This window comes from Hypanus sabinus, chromosome 3, assembly GCF_030144855.1.
Source record: "Hypanus sabinus isolate sHypSab1 chromosome 3, sHypSab1.hap1, whole genome shotgun sequence".
NCBI lineage: Eukaryota > Metazoa > Chordata > Chondrichthyes > Myliobatiformes > Dasyatidae > Hypanus > Hypanus sabinus.
In genome coordinates, this window is record NC_082708.1 from 130,188,330 (window position 1) to 130,203,993 (window position 15,664).

At 38.3% G+C, this 15,664-nt stretch overlaps 1 protein-coding gene and 1 long non-coding RNA gene across 10 annotated transcripts in view; one reads left to right on the top strand and one right to left on the bottom strand.

The window, feature by feature from the left end:
• Positions 1 to 6,123, bottom strand: part of LOC132391652 (uncharacterized) — a 43,785-nt gene extending 37,662 nt beyond the window's left edge. For all 8 annotated transcript variants that reach the window (XR_009511296.1, XR_009511294.1, XR_009511291.1 and 5 more), the window contains exon 1: positions 5,974 to 6,123. This is a non-coding gene — a long non-coding RNA (uncharacterized LOC132391652). The remainder of the gene's footprint in view (positions 1 to 5,973) is intronic.
• The window catches only part of abhd18 (abhydrolase domain containing 18), a 61,979-nt gene that overhangs the window by 29,490 nt on the left and 16,825 nt on the right, over positions 1 to 15,664 (top strand). For both annotated transcript variants that reach the window (XM_059965112.1, XM_059965111.1), the window contains 3 exons: positions 1,144 to 1,282; positions 3,318 to 3,407; positions 6,302 to 6,403. In XM_059965112.1, coding sequence (XP_059821095.1) covers positions 1,144 to 1,282; positions 3,318 to 3,407; positions 6,302 to 6,403 — 331 coding nt within the window. The remainder of the gene's footprint in view (positions 1 to 1,143; positions 1,283 to 3,317; positions 3,408 to 6,301; positions 6,404 to 15,664) is intronic.

Here is a 15,664-nt window from a genome sequence, read left to right on the forward strand (position 1 = left end):
ACTTGATAGATATATAAAATTATGAAAAGTAGAAGTTGAGAGTATTTTCTTGGTGGAAGGGGTCTGAACTATAAAAAGTCTAAACACCAAGCTGGAATAAATATGAATAGAATTGACAGTGATGGAAGGATCAACTATTTTTACACAGCAAGGTTGAACTCTGGAAAATTTAGTGTGGAGGCGAATTCTTTAGTGGCTTTTAGGAGGAAATTATGGTAAGAGATGAATTTTGCAAGGTTACTGGGAAAGGTAGGTGGACCAAACTAGAAAGTTGCTCTGATACTCAGCACTGAAAATGAACTGAAGGATTGCTTATAATATAACTATTCTATGAAATACTGAGGAAATAAATTGTTAAATCTGTATCTCCTTCCCATGGTATGTGTGGGTTTTCTCTGGGTGCTCTGGTTTCCTCCCACAGTCCAAAGACATACTAGTTAATTGGTTAAGTTAATTCGTCATTGTAAATTGTATCATGATTAGGCCAGGGTTAAATCAGGGGTTGTGGAGCAGCATAAGTTGAAGGGCCTATTCACGTTTTAACTCAATAAATATATAAAAGAATAAATAAACAACTAAATTAATTAATTTAACCCCAGAGTTGAAAATCGTTCACAGTAATGTTGGCTTGGACATATTTTAGTCTTAGTCCATAAATGCAGTTGGTAATTAGTTCCTCCATTTTGTTCTTCAGCTGGTTTGGTATTCGCATTAACAAAGACTGGAAACAATTCCAGAATGTCAACAGAAGTCCCCTTGTCACATCTGCTCTTGGAAATGGAAAGTAAATACTATTACCTACTGCTGCTTGGACTTGCATCGTCCATTCTGTTATGTGGGTCGAGAATTGGACTCTGGTCACTGGTTTCATCTGTGAATCCTATTAATGTTCATATGAGAAAGATCCTGATGGTTGAAGTACAAAAATTGATTGTGGAGTTGAACATCATCAGGGATTGAAGGAAAGGGAAATCTATAATAAATATATAAATATACGAGTTTTCTTATGTGTTGCATTCTGGGAAAACACTACATTTTGATATGATAAAAATATTTAAAAAGGTAGTCTTTGGTGGAAAATTCAGAGCTACTATTTAAAAGTAATATTTTTAACTTATTCCACTTCGTTTTTCTTCTGTTTAGGAGATCAAGTTTAAGGAACGTTTCTGATCTTTTTGTGATGGGAGGAGCTCTGGTTCTGGAGTCTGCAGCTCTTCTTCATTGGTTGGAGAGAGGGGGCTATGGACCTTTAGGAATGACTGGGATATCTATGGGAGGACATGTAAGTTTGAACATTTCTAAGAAAAGTATTATGGATCAGGTACATTCAAGTAATAATGTTCTCGTGATACAGCAACAGAGATTCAACATAAGACTCCCAAGATGATATCTTGCCTCCATGTTGCTGGGTTCAGGATATCTTGGAAGGGCTGCAGAACATACTGGGGGAGGAGTGGAGAGATGATCAGCTGGGGTTGTGGTATATATTGGTACAATTGACAAAGTTCTTGTAGGGGGATAAAAATATCCTGAGCTAAGTATAAGTAAGGTTTGAGCTAAGTTTCAAAGGAATAACTTCAGGATTACTCCTTCAGCTACTCAAGGATAGATAATTGTGTAGGTAAGAAGGAGGATGCATTAGATTTCTGAGGCACTTAAAGCATTTTGAGGACAAACTGTACAAACTGAAGAGGTTATTTCCAGGGAGGAGTGTGACTTCTGTCGTATTGAGTGGTATAAACTAGCACTGTTGAGTTGATTTTACAGAGACATAATTACAAGGAATCAAACATGGGAGCACAATATTAATAGATATTTAACATTAAGAAGATGTGGGAAGGAAAAGGTCAATTAGAGGTGCTAATAAAAGGTGAAGCAAGTACGGCTGTGAAGGACTATCTAAATTCAATCCTGATGAAGGGTCTAGGCCTGAAATATGGACTGTTTACTGTTTTTCTTAGATGGTGCCTGACCTGCTGTGTTAATCTAAATTTAAATGTAGAATTCATTTGGGTAGAGCAATATGTTATTTGAAACAGGGCAAGAGAAAATTGTATGCCCCAAACAGTAGGCACACTCTGAGGGCAAAGATCAAGTAGTGCATTAATCATAAATAACTTTATTTTTTGTAGTCTGGTGAATTAGGATAATTGGCAGGAAGCAACATGTAGGGATGTTGGAGGATGGTTTTCACTTTGACAGTTCATGTTCAGAGGGACATCACAGGGATCCATGTTAGTACTTCAATTATTTACAGTAAATCTGATTTAAGGAAGAAAATCTATAGAAGAGCTTGACATAGGATCATCTAAGCAACATAACACAAAATTCTGGAGGAACTCAGCAGGTCAGATAGCATCTATGGAAAAGAGTAAACAGTCAAGATTTCGGGCCAAACCCTTCATAGGGACTGGAAGAAAAGATGAGGTGTGGTCAAGAAGGTTGGGGGAGGGTAGGAAGAAGTACAAGGTGGTAGGTGATAAGTAAAAATGGGAGAGAGGAAGGGATGAAATAAAGGGGGAGGAGCACCAGAGGGAGCTAATGGCGGTAAGGAGATTAGATGAGAGAGGGAAATGAGAATGGAAATAGTGAAAGGGGGGGGGGGGTGCAAATACTGGAAGCCGGAGAAATCAATGTTCATACCATCAAGTTGGAGGTTACCCAGAAGGAATATGAGGTGTTGCTCCTCCAACCTGATGTGGCCTCATTGCAGCCGTAGAGGAGGCTCCCAGTTTCAACTAGTACCTACCGCCTTGTAATTCTTTCTCTTCCCCCCCACCTTCTTGATCTAATTTTGCATATTTTCCCCCAGTCCTGATGGAGGATCTCGGCCTGAAAGTTAACTACTCTTTTTCAAGGACGCTGTCTGGCCTGCTGAGTTCCATCATTTTGTGTGTTGCTTGGATTTCCAGCACCTGCAAATTTTCTCATCTATAGGATCATCTAGTTTTGTTTTATAAAATATGGGAAATTATTATGAATTCCTGTTGATACTTATGTGTTTAATTGCTATAATAGAATTTAAAATAATTTTATTGGGATGAGTAAAGAAATAATCAAATTTCATCATAGAAAATGATGACCTATGGTTACTTCACCTTCCCCAAAAAGATTGTGATGCTGATGAGTAGAGAGGTAAAGGTGTAGTATGTTTTTGATTCTGTATAGCTTTTGCAATGGAAGTTTAATTGATATAGTATCTTTGGTTGACAGCTGAATTTTTATATTACTGATGAAAGCCTACAGATAAAAAAATGGCTTCCAAAGAAGCCTGATTTGCATTAAATGCATTGACATACTAAAAATTTAATTTGTAGATGGCGTCATTAGCTGTGACTAACTGGCCCAAGCCCATACCACTAGTACCCTGTCTATCTTGGTCGACAGCTTCAGGAGTCTTTACTACAGTGAGTAAATGCCATTGGTCTCATTTGCATCTAAGGAAATACTTGAATGTTGTAAGAAATGAATAGAAGCTTTCTAAGTTGTAACAAACTGTTGACAGTTTTGTGAGTCTGTGTGCTGCCATTAAACTTGTATTTGTTACTTCTGACGTATGAAATCTATTTTTCTGAAAAAAGGAGCTAAAATCTTACAATAATTGTAACTTACCATCTGCTGACCAACTAAACTCCAAGCGAAATTTCTCACTGAAGTATCTTCTCGTTTACCTACTTTACTGTAGCCACAGCTCCGAGTGACTTCACGCTGCTGATTTTATTTTAAACCATCAAGTTTACTTCCCTTTTCCGCTTATTGGTTATATGATTCTCACTTAATCTCTACTACCACATAAACTATAAACTCACCATATTTCATACCATATTGTTCTTTTGACATCGTTGGTATCTCTCACTTCCATCTCAATTGCTGCCTTGGATCTTCTCTGATTATTTCCATTATCCTATAAATTGCTGGCAAACTTCAGTCATCCTTCAACATCAACATCGTGGAAAAGCATTTCCCAAGTCATTTAAAACCAAATTCTGGACAGAACCAGATTTATTGAGCATAACTAGTCTAGCCATAAGGCAAATAATATTGACCGTTGCTGTCATCACCCTTAGTTGCCCACTAATTCAGGATTATCTCGAATGCCACACTTCAGAAAAGATCTAAAAATTGCTGATGAAGTTGACTAAAATGATTCCAGAGTTACGTGGATAGGCTGGAGAAACTGAAAGGGAGGAGATTGTGAGGGTATCTGATATTTAAATTGTGAAGGCTTGAGACAGAGTTAAGGCCCTTTGTCAGATAAAATTCTGAAGAATCATTTTCAACCTGACATGCTAACTCAGTTTTTCATCTCACAGAAGAGGCCTGATCTGCTGAGTATTTGCAGTTTTTCTTTTGATATTCAAAGCAAATAGAGAATTGTTTCGTTGGCAGAGGGAATCAACTCAGGCACATAAAATGATGGTGATTGGATGAAAGACCAGAAGTGATATTATTTTTCACAAAAAGTAATTACGGTCTGAAATTCACAAAGGCTTCAAAAAGAGTTGGATAAGAGTTTCACAGGAAAGAATTTGTAGGGTTATATGTAGAGAGTTGGGGTGTAGGACCAGCTATATTGCTATTACATAGACTCAGTATGAACTGTGTTATAATCTTTCTGTAGTTCTCCATTATCCATATACACTACATCAAATGCTCTGACATCATTGAACTTTCTTGTTACCTCCTCAGAAAATTAAGTAAAGGTACCAGTCATTACCTTCCTTCAACACAATTTATGCTAACAGTCCTTGGTTATTTTTTGCCTTTATAAGTGATTTAGAATTCTCATTAGTCATTCCAACAATTTATCCACAGCCAAAATTAATCGAACTGACCTGTATTATGTTTACTTGACTTTCATAATTAACAATGGTGCAATATTATCACTCCTCCATGCTCGGAGTATGCCTCTGCAGTGTGTTTCCTTGCCTTTTTCAGTAACTTAGAGTATATTTTGACCCGTAGATTTATCATCTTTCAACGATGTTAAACATCTTAACTCCACCACTTTTGCCAGTTTTATCCCATTCAGTATTTTACTCTTCCTCTTTAATCTCAGTTACAGTATTGTCCCCCTCTTGTGAAAATATGCACAAAATTTTTAAGAACATTAATTGCTCATGACTAGGACTGTTGTTTTTTAATCTTTGATAAGATATACTTTTTCCCTTGGTTATGTTCTTGCTCTTTATGTAATAATAAAACATCTTGAGAAAATAAGATATTAAAAACCTAGTTTTATTTATCATTTCATTTATCATTTCCTATTTTCTATACATTTCTTGGCTTCCTGAAGTATTGAGCTCTGTGTCTGATTTAAGCTTCCCTCAATGCATCTTGTTGTTGAGAAGACTCTAGATCTGGCAGCCTCGGAGTTCTTCAAATTAAAAGCATATTTACAGTTGAATGCTTCCCATTGCCCTGACATTGATTTACCTCAAATCACTATTTCCAATTCACTTTTGCTAAACTATTTTTAACACATTTCTTATTTTTAAAATTCATAACTTTCAAATTTTAAACTGTCACTACTCTTTTGTCTTTCTCCTTTGGTTAAATCTGATTAAATTATAGACACTACCTCGAAATCAGTCTTCCCTTGATGCTTCTTCCACCTGCCCAGCTTCATTCCCTCAGACTAAAGCCAGAAACACCACCCAGTTGTTGGGCTTGACACACATCGGCTGAAAAGGTTCTCCTGGAGAAAGGCTAGGAAATGAGTGCTCTCTACACCATTCACACTAATTACATTCAGTTACTATTAAGTTAATTTAAATCCCTTGTCATTAATGCTTTATTCTCACTTTGCAAATTTGCCTTTAAACTTGCACCCCTACCTCTTTCAAACCAGAGTTCGCAATGCACTCCGATTAATAAAATTCCCTGTTTGTTCCTCCATACATAAAAACATAGAAAGCCTACAGCACAACACTGGCCCTTCGGCCGACAAAGCTATGCCGAACATGTCCTTACCTTAGGATTTACCTAGGGTCCACTATTCAGTCCACTATTTTCATTTTCATGAATCTTTTAATGCATTTTTCTTTCACCAGTTTTTCTACCTTTTCTTCCCGTCCATTTTGATCACCTCTCTCTCTGAAGTTCTGCTTCACATTCCAAACATAATTGACTTCCATTTGATAACAAAATGCTCACTATTAAAAATAATGCATTTAATAAGTTAGACAGTTGTGTGTTCATTAAACAGTAGAAAATTCTGTTTTGTAATACAAAAATGTGCTGAATCCTTGGCTTTAAGATTTGGACGTTTAATGTTTTATTATTGTGTTTCTATTTGCAGGGTGTGCTGAGCAAAGCAGTGAACTGGAGAGAACTGGAGAAACAATATGCCACTGAAACAGTTTATGAGGAAGAAATTATTAGCTTACTAGAATACTGTGGAGTAAGTTTATTTTAATTTCTAAAGTGCTGTATGTCACAACACTGAAGGTAATCATTGTTCTTGTATAGTGTTGAGGAGGAAAATAGTGCTGAGTTAGAAGCTGGGCCATGACCTTTAGGAAGAGCCAAATGTCCTATTCCTGCTTCTATTTCTTGTGTAACATCACAGGGAAAATGAAGCCAGCAGCCATCCTTAATTTTCCCAGAATAAAGTGGATGGTACTGTTGTTTCAGAGGACAGTTTAAGAACTGACTATGTTCCTGTGGTACCTATAGGACAGATCTGTAAGAAAGACAGATCTTTCCTTGATTCTTTCCTCTCTACTTTTGTCTGGTAACTACCACCATATTAAATGAGCACTGGCATCCTGAAATAATCCTTGATTATGGGCATTTATTGTTGTATCAGACTTTCAAAGCATACATTTTATTCCAAGTTCTGTCTTGGGAGAAGATTACCAGGCAGATGGAGGAGAAACTCCAGTGATGTGGCCAAACCTCTAGAAAAATACATATCATATCATCAACCAACTCCTGAGAGTTGCTGACCCATGACCACTCAGAGCAGAGGAGAAGCATTTGGAATAGTATGTAGAACCTTGATTACCTGCACCAGAAGTATACTATGTTCACAGACTTTTATCACTCTATCAGGGTCCTTTTGCTCATCTGCAATTTCTTCATCGGCCTCATCAGTCAACTCAAAATTTAGACCCAAAGGGGAAGCAAGTTATTCAGAGGGACTTCTTCAGAGGAGGAATAAAACTGGTAATGACTTCGAGGACCAAGGTCCCCATTAATCTGATGTTTCCAGCAAATACTGTGCAAGCTTTAATTATTTACTTTGCCAGCAATACTTAAAGGTACAATTAAGCCAGCAGAAATATCAGTAAAACCTCGAGGTTTTTTTTTAAATTAGTTTTTCAAAACATTTTACAAATTAAAAACCCCAAATCCCAATGAGGAACATTAAAACAGTGCAAAATTAAGCATACAATAACAATATGCTACAAAGGAAGAGAATTTAGCAAAAAAAAGCACCTGAATTAAAGACAAGTAAGCTTAGTGTCCTCCCCAAGCCCCACAACACAAGAAAAAAACAACAGCAACTCCAGACCAACCACAACACAATATAGAGAGTATAAGTCAGGACAGCCAAACTCCCAGACTGTGAATACACTCAGCAACAGAGGGTAATAATGCCTTCTACCAGAAAAAAAAAGGAGCTGAAAGCAAGGGACCAAAAAGAAAAAAAAAACCCTAGTCAAGAGGAAGGTTATGAAAGTACTCGATAAAAGGTCCCCAGACCTTATGGAACTTTAGATCCGAATTGAGAACTGAATAATGAATTTTTTCGAGGTCCAAACAGGCCATGATGTCGTTAAGCCATTGAGCATGAGTGGGCGGGGCAACATCTCTCCATCTGAGGAGGATCAAGCGTCTAGCCAGGAGAGAGGCAAAGGATAATATTCGGTCGGACCCAGACATAAATCTGTCTCACCCCAAAAACCGAACAGAGCAATTAAAGGGGTTTGGTTCTAGGTGCTGATTCAGAATACACGATAACGTAGTGAAGACGTCTTTCCAGAATTTCTCCAAGCTAGGACAGAACCAGTACATATGGATGAGAGAGGCCACGCCCCTCTTGCATTTATCACAGTGCGGACTAACGCTAGGGTAGAACCGAGATAGTTTAGATTTAGACAAATGGGCTCTATGAACAATCTTAAACTGTAAAAGGCAGTGGCGAGCACAAAGAGAGGTTGAGTTAACCGATTTGAGAACTGAATCCCAGCTCTCCTCAGATAAGGAGATATTTAAATCCTGCTCCCAGGCCATTTTGATTTTATCCATGGGGGCCCGTCGTAAGGCTGCTAGTTTATCTTGGATGATTGATACTAAGCCTTTACCTAGTGGATTCATGGAAAGAAATAGGTCCATAGCATTTTTCGCAGGCATTTCAGGAAAGTTAGGAATTAAAGGAGCAATAAAGTGTCGGATTTGGAGATATCTGAAAAAATGAGCATTGGGCAGATTGAACTTAACAGAGAGCTGCTGAAAAGAAGCGAAGCGATTATCAATGAAAAGATCTTCAAAATGTCTAATGCCCTTCCTATACCAAACCTGGAATGCTGAATCGTATGTAGTAGGTAAAAAAAGGTGATTATGAGCAATAGGGCTGGAAACCGAAAACTCCTGGAAACCATAGCATTTCCTGATCTGAGCCCATATACGCAAAGTGTGTCTAACAAGAGGATTAGCTATTGATCTGGGCAGACTACTAGAGAGTGCAGAGCCAAGAAGTGCAGAGATAGATAATTCTTTAGTGGAGCTCAGCTCCATCGCTACCCAGTTAGGGCATTCGGGTTGGCCATGGAAGAAAGACCAGAAGGTAGCACAACGTATATTAGCTGAAAACCTCAAGAGGTTTAATGTGAAACTAGGTGTAAATAGTTTCCAGGAAGCAAATTATTCTTTCTAATCCCATTTAAAAGCTTAACTCACACCATCAAGGAAAAAATATCTTTTGATAATGGAAAAATAATGCATAGATAAATTATTGTTTAACATTGATTAATATTGGTCTACTGTTTGAGTACTGAACTGACTTCTAATGAATGCATGGTGCTTGGAATAATTTAAGATGATTCTGCTTTGCATGTTGTGGCTTTTCATACAGTTTGTCAAAAAGCTCAAACAACTCCAAAATAACAAGTTTGTTTCTGTTTATATAACTCTGTAATAATTGTCAAACAAAAAAAAATCACATGCTAGAAATCTGAGGTAAAAAGAGAAATGGCTAGATCTCCCAGCGTAGCTGGAGAGAAGTGTTCACAGGTTAGATTGATTATTTTTCTTCTGATGTAGGAAAAGTTAGAAATGAACCATACTTTAACTTGCAGAAAAGGGAAGAGTGGAGAGAGCAAAGATAGTAACTGTGATAGGATGGAGACCAAGAGAGAGTGAATGACACAAGTGGTGATGATGCTAGCTCAGAAATGTGATGATGAAGGCTTGTTATTGTATCTGATCTGTTTGCAGAAAGTGTAAATTTAATATAAATGAAAATAGCAGAAAAAAATACTGGAACTGTGAAATGCAAAGTGCCATGATTGCTAAAAGTTTAAAAATAAAATCCTGGAAATATTCAGCATCTGTAGAGAGAGAAAATGTCATTAATACCGAATTATAGGAAAGATATCAATAAATTAGAGAGAGTGGAGAGACGATTTACTAGGATGTTACCTGGGTTTCAGCAATTAAGTTACAGAGAAAGGTTGAACAAGTTAGGTCTCTATTCATTGGAGCGTAGAAGGTTGAGGGGGGATTTGATCGAGGTATTTAAAATTTTGAGAGGGATAGATAGAGTTGACATGAACAGGCTGTTTCCATTGAGAGTAGGGGAGATTCAAACTAGAGGACATGATTTGAGAGTTAGGGGGCAGAAGTTTAAGGGAAACACGAGGGGGTATTTCTTTACTCAAAGAGTGATAGCTGTGTGGAATGAGCTTCCTGTAGAAGTAGTAGAGGCCAGTTCAGTTGTGTCATTTAAGATAAAATTGGATAGGTATATGGACAGGAAAGGAGTGGAGGGTTATGGGCTGAGTGCGGGTAGGTGGGACTAGATGAGATTAAGGGTTCGGCACGGAGGGCCAAGATGGCCTGTTTCCGTGCTGTGATTGTTATATGGTTATATAATATTATAGGTTAACAAAAGAACCTGTCTGTTTAACTCAGGCTTAGCTCAGAATAGCACCTAGTAAAAATTCAAAGTTTAAAGTAAAATTTATTATCAGAGTACATACAATTGAAGTCAGAAGTTTACATACGCCTTAGCCAAATACATTTAAACTCAGTTTTTCACAGTTCCCGACATTTAATCCTAGAAAACATTCCCTGTCTTAGGTCAGTTAGGATCACTACTTTATTTTAAGAATGTGAAATGTCAGAATAATAGTATGGAGAATGATTTATTTCAGCTTTTATTTCATCACTTTCCCAGTGGGTCAGAAGTTTATATGCACTTTATTAGTATTTGGTAGCATTGCCTTTAAATTGTTTATACTTGCGTACTATCGTTTGTACAGATGAACATGGTAAATTGCTCCCAAGGATGAACCAAACTTGACATCATTTTCTGACCTCAATCGGATAGAAAATTTGTGGGTAGAGCTGTAAAAGTGTGTGCGAGCAAAGAGGCCTACAAACCTGACTCAGTTACACCAGTTCTGTCTGGAGGAATGGAACAAAATTCCAGCAACTTACTGTGAGAAGCTTGTGGAAGGATACCCAAAACGTTTGACCCAAGTTAAACAATTTAAAGGCAATGCTTCCAAATACTAACAAAGTGTATGTAAACTTCTGACCCATTGGGAAAGTGATGAAAGAAATAAAAGCTGAAATAAATCATTCTCTGTACTATTATTCTGACATTTCACATTCTTAAAATAAAGTAGTGATCCTAACTGACCAAAGACAGGGAATGTTTTCTAGGATTAAATGCCAGGGATTGTGAAAAACTGAGTTTAAGTGTATTTGGCTAAGGTGTATGTTATCTTCTGACTTCAACTGCACATGTCACCACATACAATGCTGAGATTTTTTTTTGTGAGCATACTTAGCCGGTCTATAGAACTGTAACTGTAAACAGAATCTGTAAAGTGTAAACAATCTGTGCAAATGCAGATAATAAATAAATAGCAATAAATAATGAGCATGAAATAACAAGATAAAAGAGTTCTTAAATGAGTGTAGTTATCTTCTTTTGTTCAAGAGCCTGGTTGTTGTGAGGTAGTAATTGTTTTTGAACCTGGTTGTATGAGAGCCGAGGTACTTGTACCTTCTACTTGATGGCAGCAGCGAAAAAAGAGACTGGCCTGGGTGGTGAGGATCTTTGATGATGTATGCTGCTTTTCTATGGCAACGTTTCATGTAGCTGTGCTTAATAGTTGGGAGGGTTTTACCCATAATGTACTAGGCTGAACGCACTAGCTATTGTAGGATTTTCTGCTCAAAGGCAATGGGGTTCCCGTTCCAGGCAGTAACACAGCCAGTTAGCACACTTTCCACCACACATCTATAGAAATTTGCCAAGGTTTTTGATGACACGCTGAATCTCTGCAGACTCTTGAAGAAGTAGAAGTGCTGTCACGCTTTCTTTGCAGTTATGTTTGTATGATGGGTCCAGGACAGGTCTGCTGAGATAATGAATTTGATAATGACCCCCTCCACCTCTGATTCTCCAATGATTACTGGCTCATGGATCTCTGATTTTCCTGTTTTGCAGTCCACAATCAGTTCATTGGTCTTATTGACATTGAGTGAGAGGTTATTGTTATTACACCACTCAGCCAAATTTTCAGTGTCCCTCCTGTATGCTGATTCATCACCCCCTTTGATACAATCCACAACAGTGGTGTCAACGGCAAACTTGTATATTGTGTTGGAGCTGTACTTAGCCACACAATTCTGCAAGAGTACTTCAGTGTTTTTGGATAATGTGCTGCATTTAATCAATAGAGTCAAGTTTCAGGTGACCTTTTTCATATTGTCTTAATATGGGATACCAGTGTTTGAAAACTAGCCAGGACTACCTAACATACCTAAATATACATTGTTATATCTCTTATTTTAGCCTAACCATAATCTCAAAGCCTCTTTTTTTCCTATTATGGTATTTCTTCCATGTTAATAAACATGCAGAGTACTCATGTTCCTCCGCTATTACTCTGTAGTACCATATGTAGGTTTCTGTATTGGTCCCTAAACAGCCCCAAGCTCATGTTATCTTCAGCATTAGTTGCCAGGCTACTCTTATTCTTGCCCTTTGCCCTTATTTCCTTCTTTCGTTGCCCCTTCTTTTTGTTTCCTCTTACTTTTGACGTCTCTCATCATACAGAGAGCTCTTGTTTTGTTGTTTGCATGTTTCTAGAAAGCCTATCTATTTTCCAATTGCCTACAGTCACACTGTTTTCCACTGGGCTTTGGGCCACCCGGACAGCAGCAATACCTACATCAGGCTGCTGTTTCTGAATTACAGTTCAGCATTCACCACCATCAATCCGCAGTATGAACAAGCTTTGAAACTTGGACCTCTGTACTTCCCTCTGCAACTGAGTTCTTGACTTCGTCCTCGGGAGACTACAGTTAGTACTGATTGGTGATAACATCTCAAGGATGCCTCCTTAGCCCACTGCTCTGCTCTCTCTACACTTACTTTGACTTTCTGGTTAGATACAGCTCAAAAAGCAATGAGGAGACATACAGAAGTGAAATAGATCAGCTGGTCTAATGGTGTCATAATAACAACTTTGCACGAGAACAAAGAATTGATTGTAGACTTAAGGAAGCAGAAGTTGGGAGAATACACACCAATCCTCATTGAGGGGTTAATAGTGGAAAGGGTGAGCAGTTTCAGTTCCTGGGTGTCAACATATTAAAGGATCTTTACTGGGCCCACCATATTGATGGAATCACGGCAAAGGCATGCCAACAGTTGTACTTCAATAGGAGTTACAGAAGATTAGTTATGCCACCGAAAACACTAGTAAATTTCTAAAGGTAGATAGACACTTCATTGATCCCAAAGGAAATCACATTGTCACAGTAGCATTACAAGTGCACAGATATACAAATATTAGAAGTGTAGTAAGAAAGAATAAAAAAAATAAATTGCCTCAAACAGTCTAACGGGGGGGGGGGGGTGTCACATAATTGCACTCTTTGGAGCACTGCAGTTGACTTAGTCTATTACTAAAAGTACTCCTCTGTTTAGCCATGGTGGCATGTAGAGGGTGAAAAACATTGTCCAGATTTGCCAGGAAGTGGAGGCAACTCTGGCCCTTCATGTACATGGCGTCTGTGTTGGTACTCCATTCAAGTCTGTCATTCAGATGCATCCCCAGGTACTTGTTGGTCCTCACAACATCCATGTCTTCACTATCAATGATAATAGGGAGCAGTGCAGGCTTAGTCTTCCTAAAGTCCATCACTATCTCCTTTGTCGTACTGACGTTGAGCTGCAGATGATTTCAGCTTGCACCATTTGACAAAGTTTTCTACCAAGGTCCTGTATTCATCGTCCCACTTATACACCCAACTACTGCTGAATCATCAGAGAATTTCTGCAGGTGACATGACTCAGTGTTAGATATAAAATCTGAGGTACACAGGGTAAACGGGAAGGGAGCCAATACAGTCCCTGTGGGGGCCCCAGTGCTGCATATAGCCATGTCTGACACACAGCTCTGAAGCCGCACAAACTGTGATCAGCCAGTCAGGTAGTCCATTATCCAGGAAACAACGGAAGTGTCAACCTGCATTGAACGAGAATTTTTCCCCCAACCATGAGGATTGTATGGTATTGAAGGCACTTGAGAAATCAAAAAATACTTGATACTCACAGTGCTGTCCTGCCTATCCAAATGGGAGTAGGCTCTGCTCAGCAGGCAGATGGCAGCATCATCGACTCCACTGTAGGCAAACTGCAGGGCATCGAGGGCTGATCTGACCATGGATTGGAGGTGAGCCAGGACCAGCCTGGCTAGGGTCCTCATGATGTGTGAGGTCAAGACCACTGGACTGTAGTCATTCAAGACTTTCGGTTGGCTCTTCTTGGGTACTGGGACCAAACATGATGTTTTCCACAGAGTCGGGACCCTGTCTAGGCTGAGACTCATTAAAAATGCGCAGGAGGATGCCACACAGCTGCTCAGCACACTCCTTCAGGACCTCGCAGTTCACACACCATCCAGTCCCAATGCTTTGCCATGTCTGAGTTTCCCTAGAGCTCTTCTCACCTGCTCAGTACTGTACCATGGAGAGAGAATCATAAGAGGCTTTAGAGGGTTGTAGACTCGGGCAGCTCCATCATGGACTTAAGCCTCCAAACCTTTGAGGACATATTCAAAAGGTGTTCCCTCAAAAAGATGGTCTCTATCATTGAGGACGTGCCTTCCTATCAATATTTCCGTGGGGGAGGGAGTACAGGAGCCTGAAAACCCCCGCTCTATGCTTGTACTGTATTGTTGCCGTAAAACAACAAATTTTACGATTTATGTCAATCACAGTAAACCAGATTATGATTTTAATCTCTGACTCTCCAGTTATCTTAACCTTGTCTGGTCTCAACCAACTAAAGTGGATTAATTAGCTGTACTCCAGCTTACTTGTTGATCTTTTCTGTAGAGACTCTAAAGCTTGTGATACTCAGATTACAGCTTTGTCCATTTGTCTGGTGATACTACCTCTGTTACTAGAGTACAGATATTATAATAGAGTTCTCCTGAATATTCTTCTTTGTTTCTGTCATGTACACTTTTATGTACATATTTGAACTATGTTTCTCCCATTTCTCTCATTTTTGCACTTCTATGTAATTACTTTAGAAATGTGCTGTTCTGTATCCTTCATTCTGGGTGTTTGCCGATTGAATAAGGGTATCTATATTGTTTCAAAACGTAAACCATATTAAATCACACAAACTCTCTTTGATCATTCTGTCTTTCCAACAATGCAACACTCTGCTTAATGAATATTGCTGCTGCTTCCCAGCCCAAACTATTCCTTCTATTTCTTTCCTGAACACTCTGTATCCAAGAACGTTCAGTTCTGAATCCTCTTTTGATTTGCACCAGATCTGCTTTGTGTACAAGACTACACTACCAATGATAGTAGAAGCACAGAATTATTGTGTCAAAACTATTTTCAATTGTTTCTAAATGTACTGCAGACTATATTTTCATAGGAAATCTGAGCACCAAAATTTTAAATTTGCAATGAACAGCTGTTGTGTGCTTTAGCTAACATAATTTTACTGTGCTGCAATATGCAAATCACATTGTATGGGTTGTCTTCTACTAGTTAAGGCCAAATATACAACATAAACAAAATTAAATACAAAGGGAAGTACAACAGATTTTGAAAACTAAGTAAACTTGCACTTATCATAGCATTTTTATTACTTAAGGATGACCCATACACTTCACGATCTATGTAGTTTTTAAAAAATTTAATGCAGGTATAATATTGCCCACCTTTCAAGCCATTGTAAACCCTCTCCACTAGCCACATTATACTTGTTATAAGGATGCTGAAAATCTGTAAACAGTAATTCAGATCTGTTTAAGAATGTTTGAGTGTAACTTAGTTAATAGCATATCTGAATTCATAAATCATGCAATGCTATATTATAGTTTTGACTCTGAATCTTTTAAGTTTGGAAATAATCCAACTTGATTTGTGTGCTTATTCCCAGGTTCAA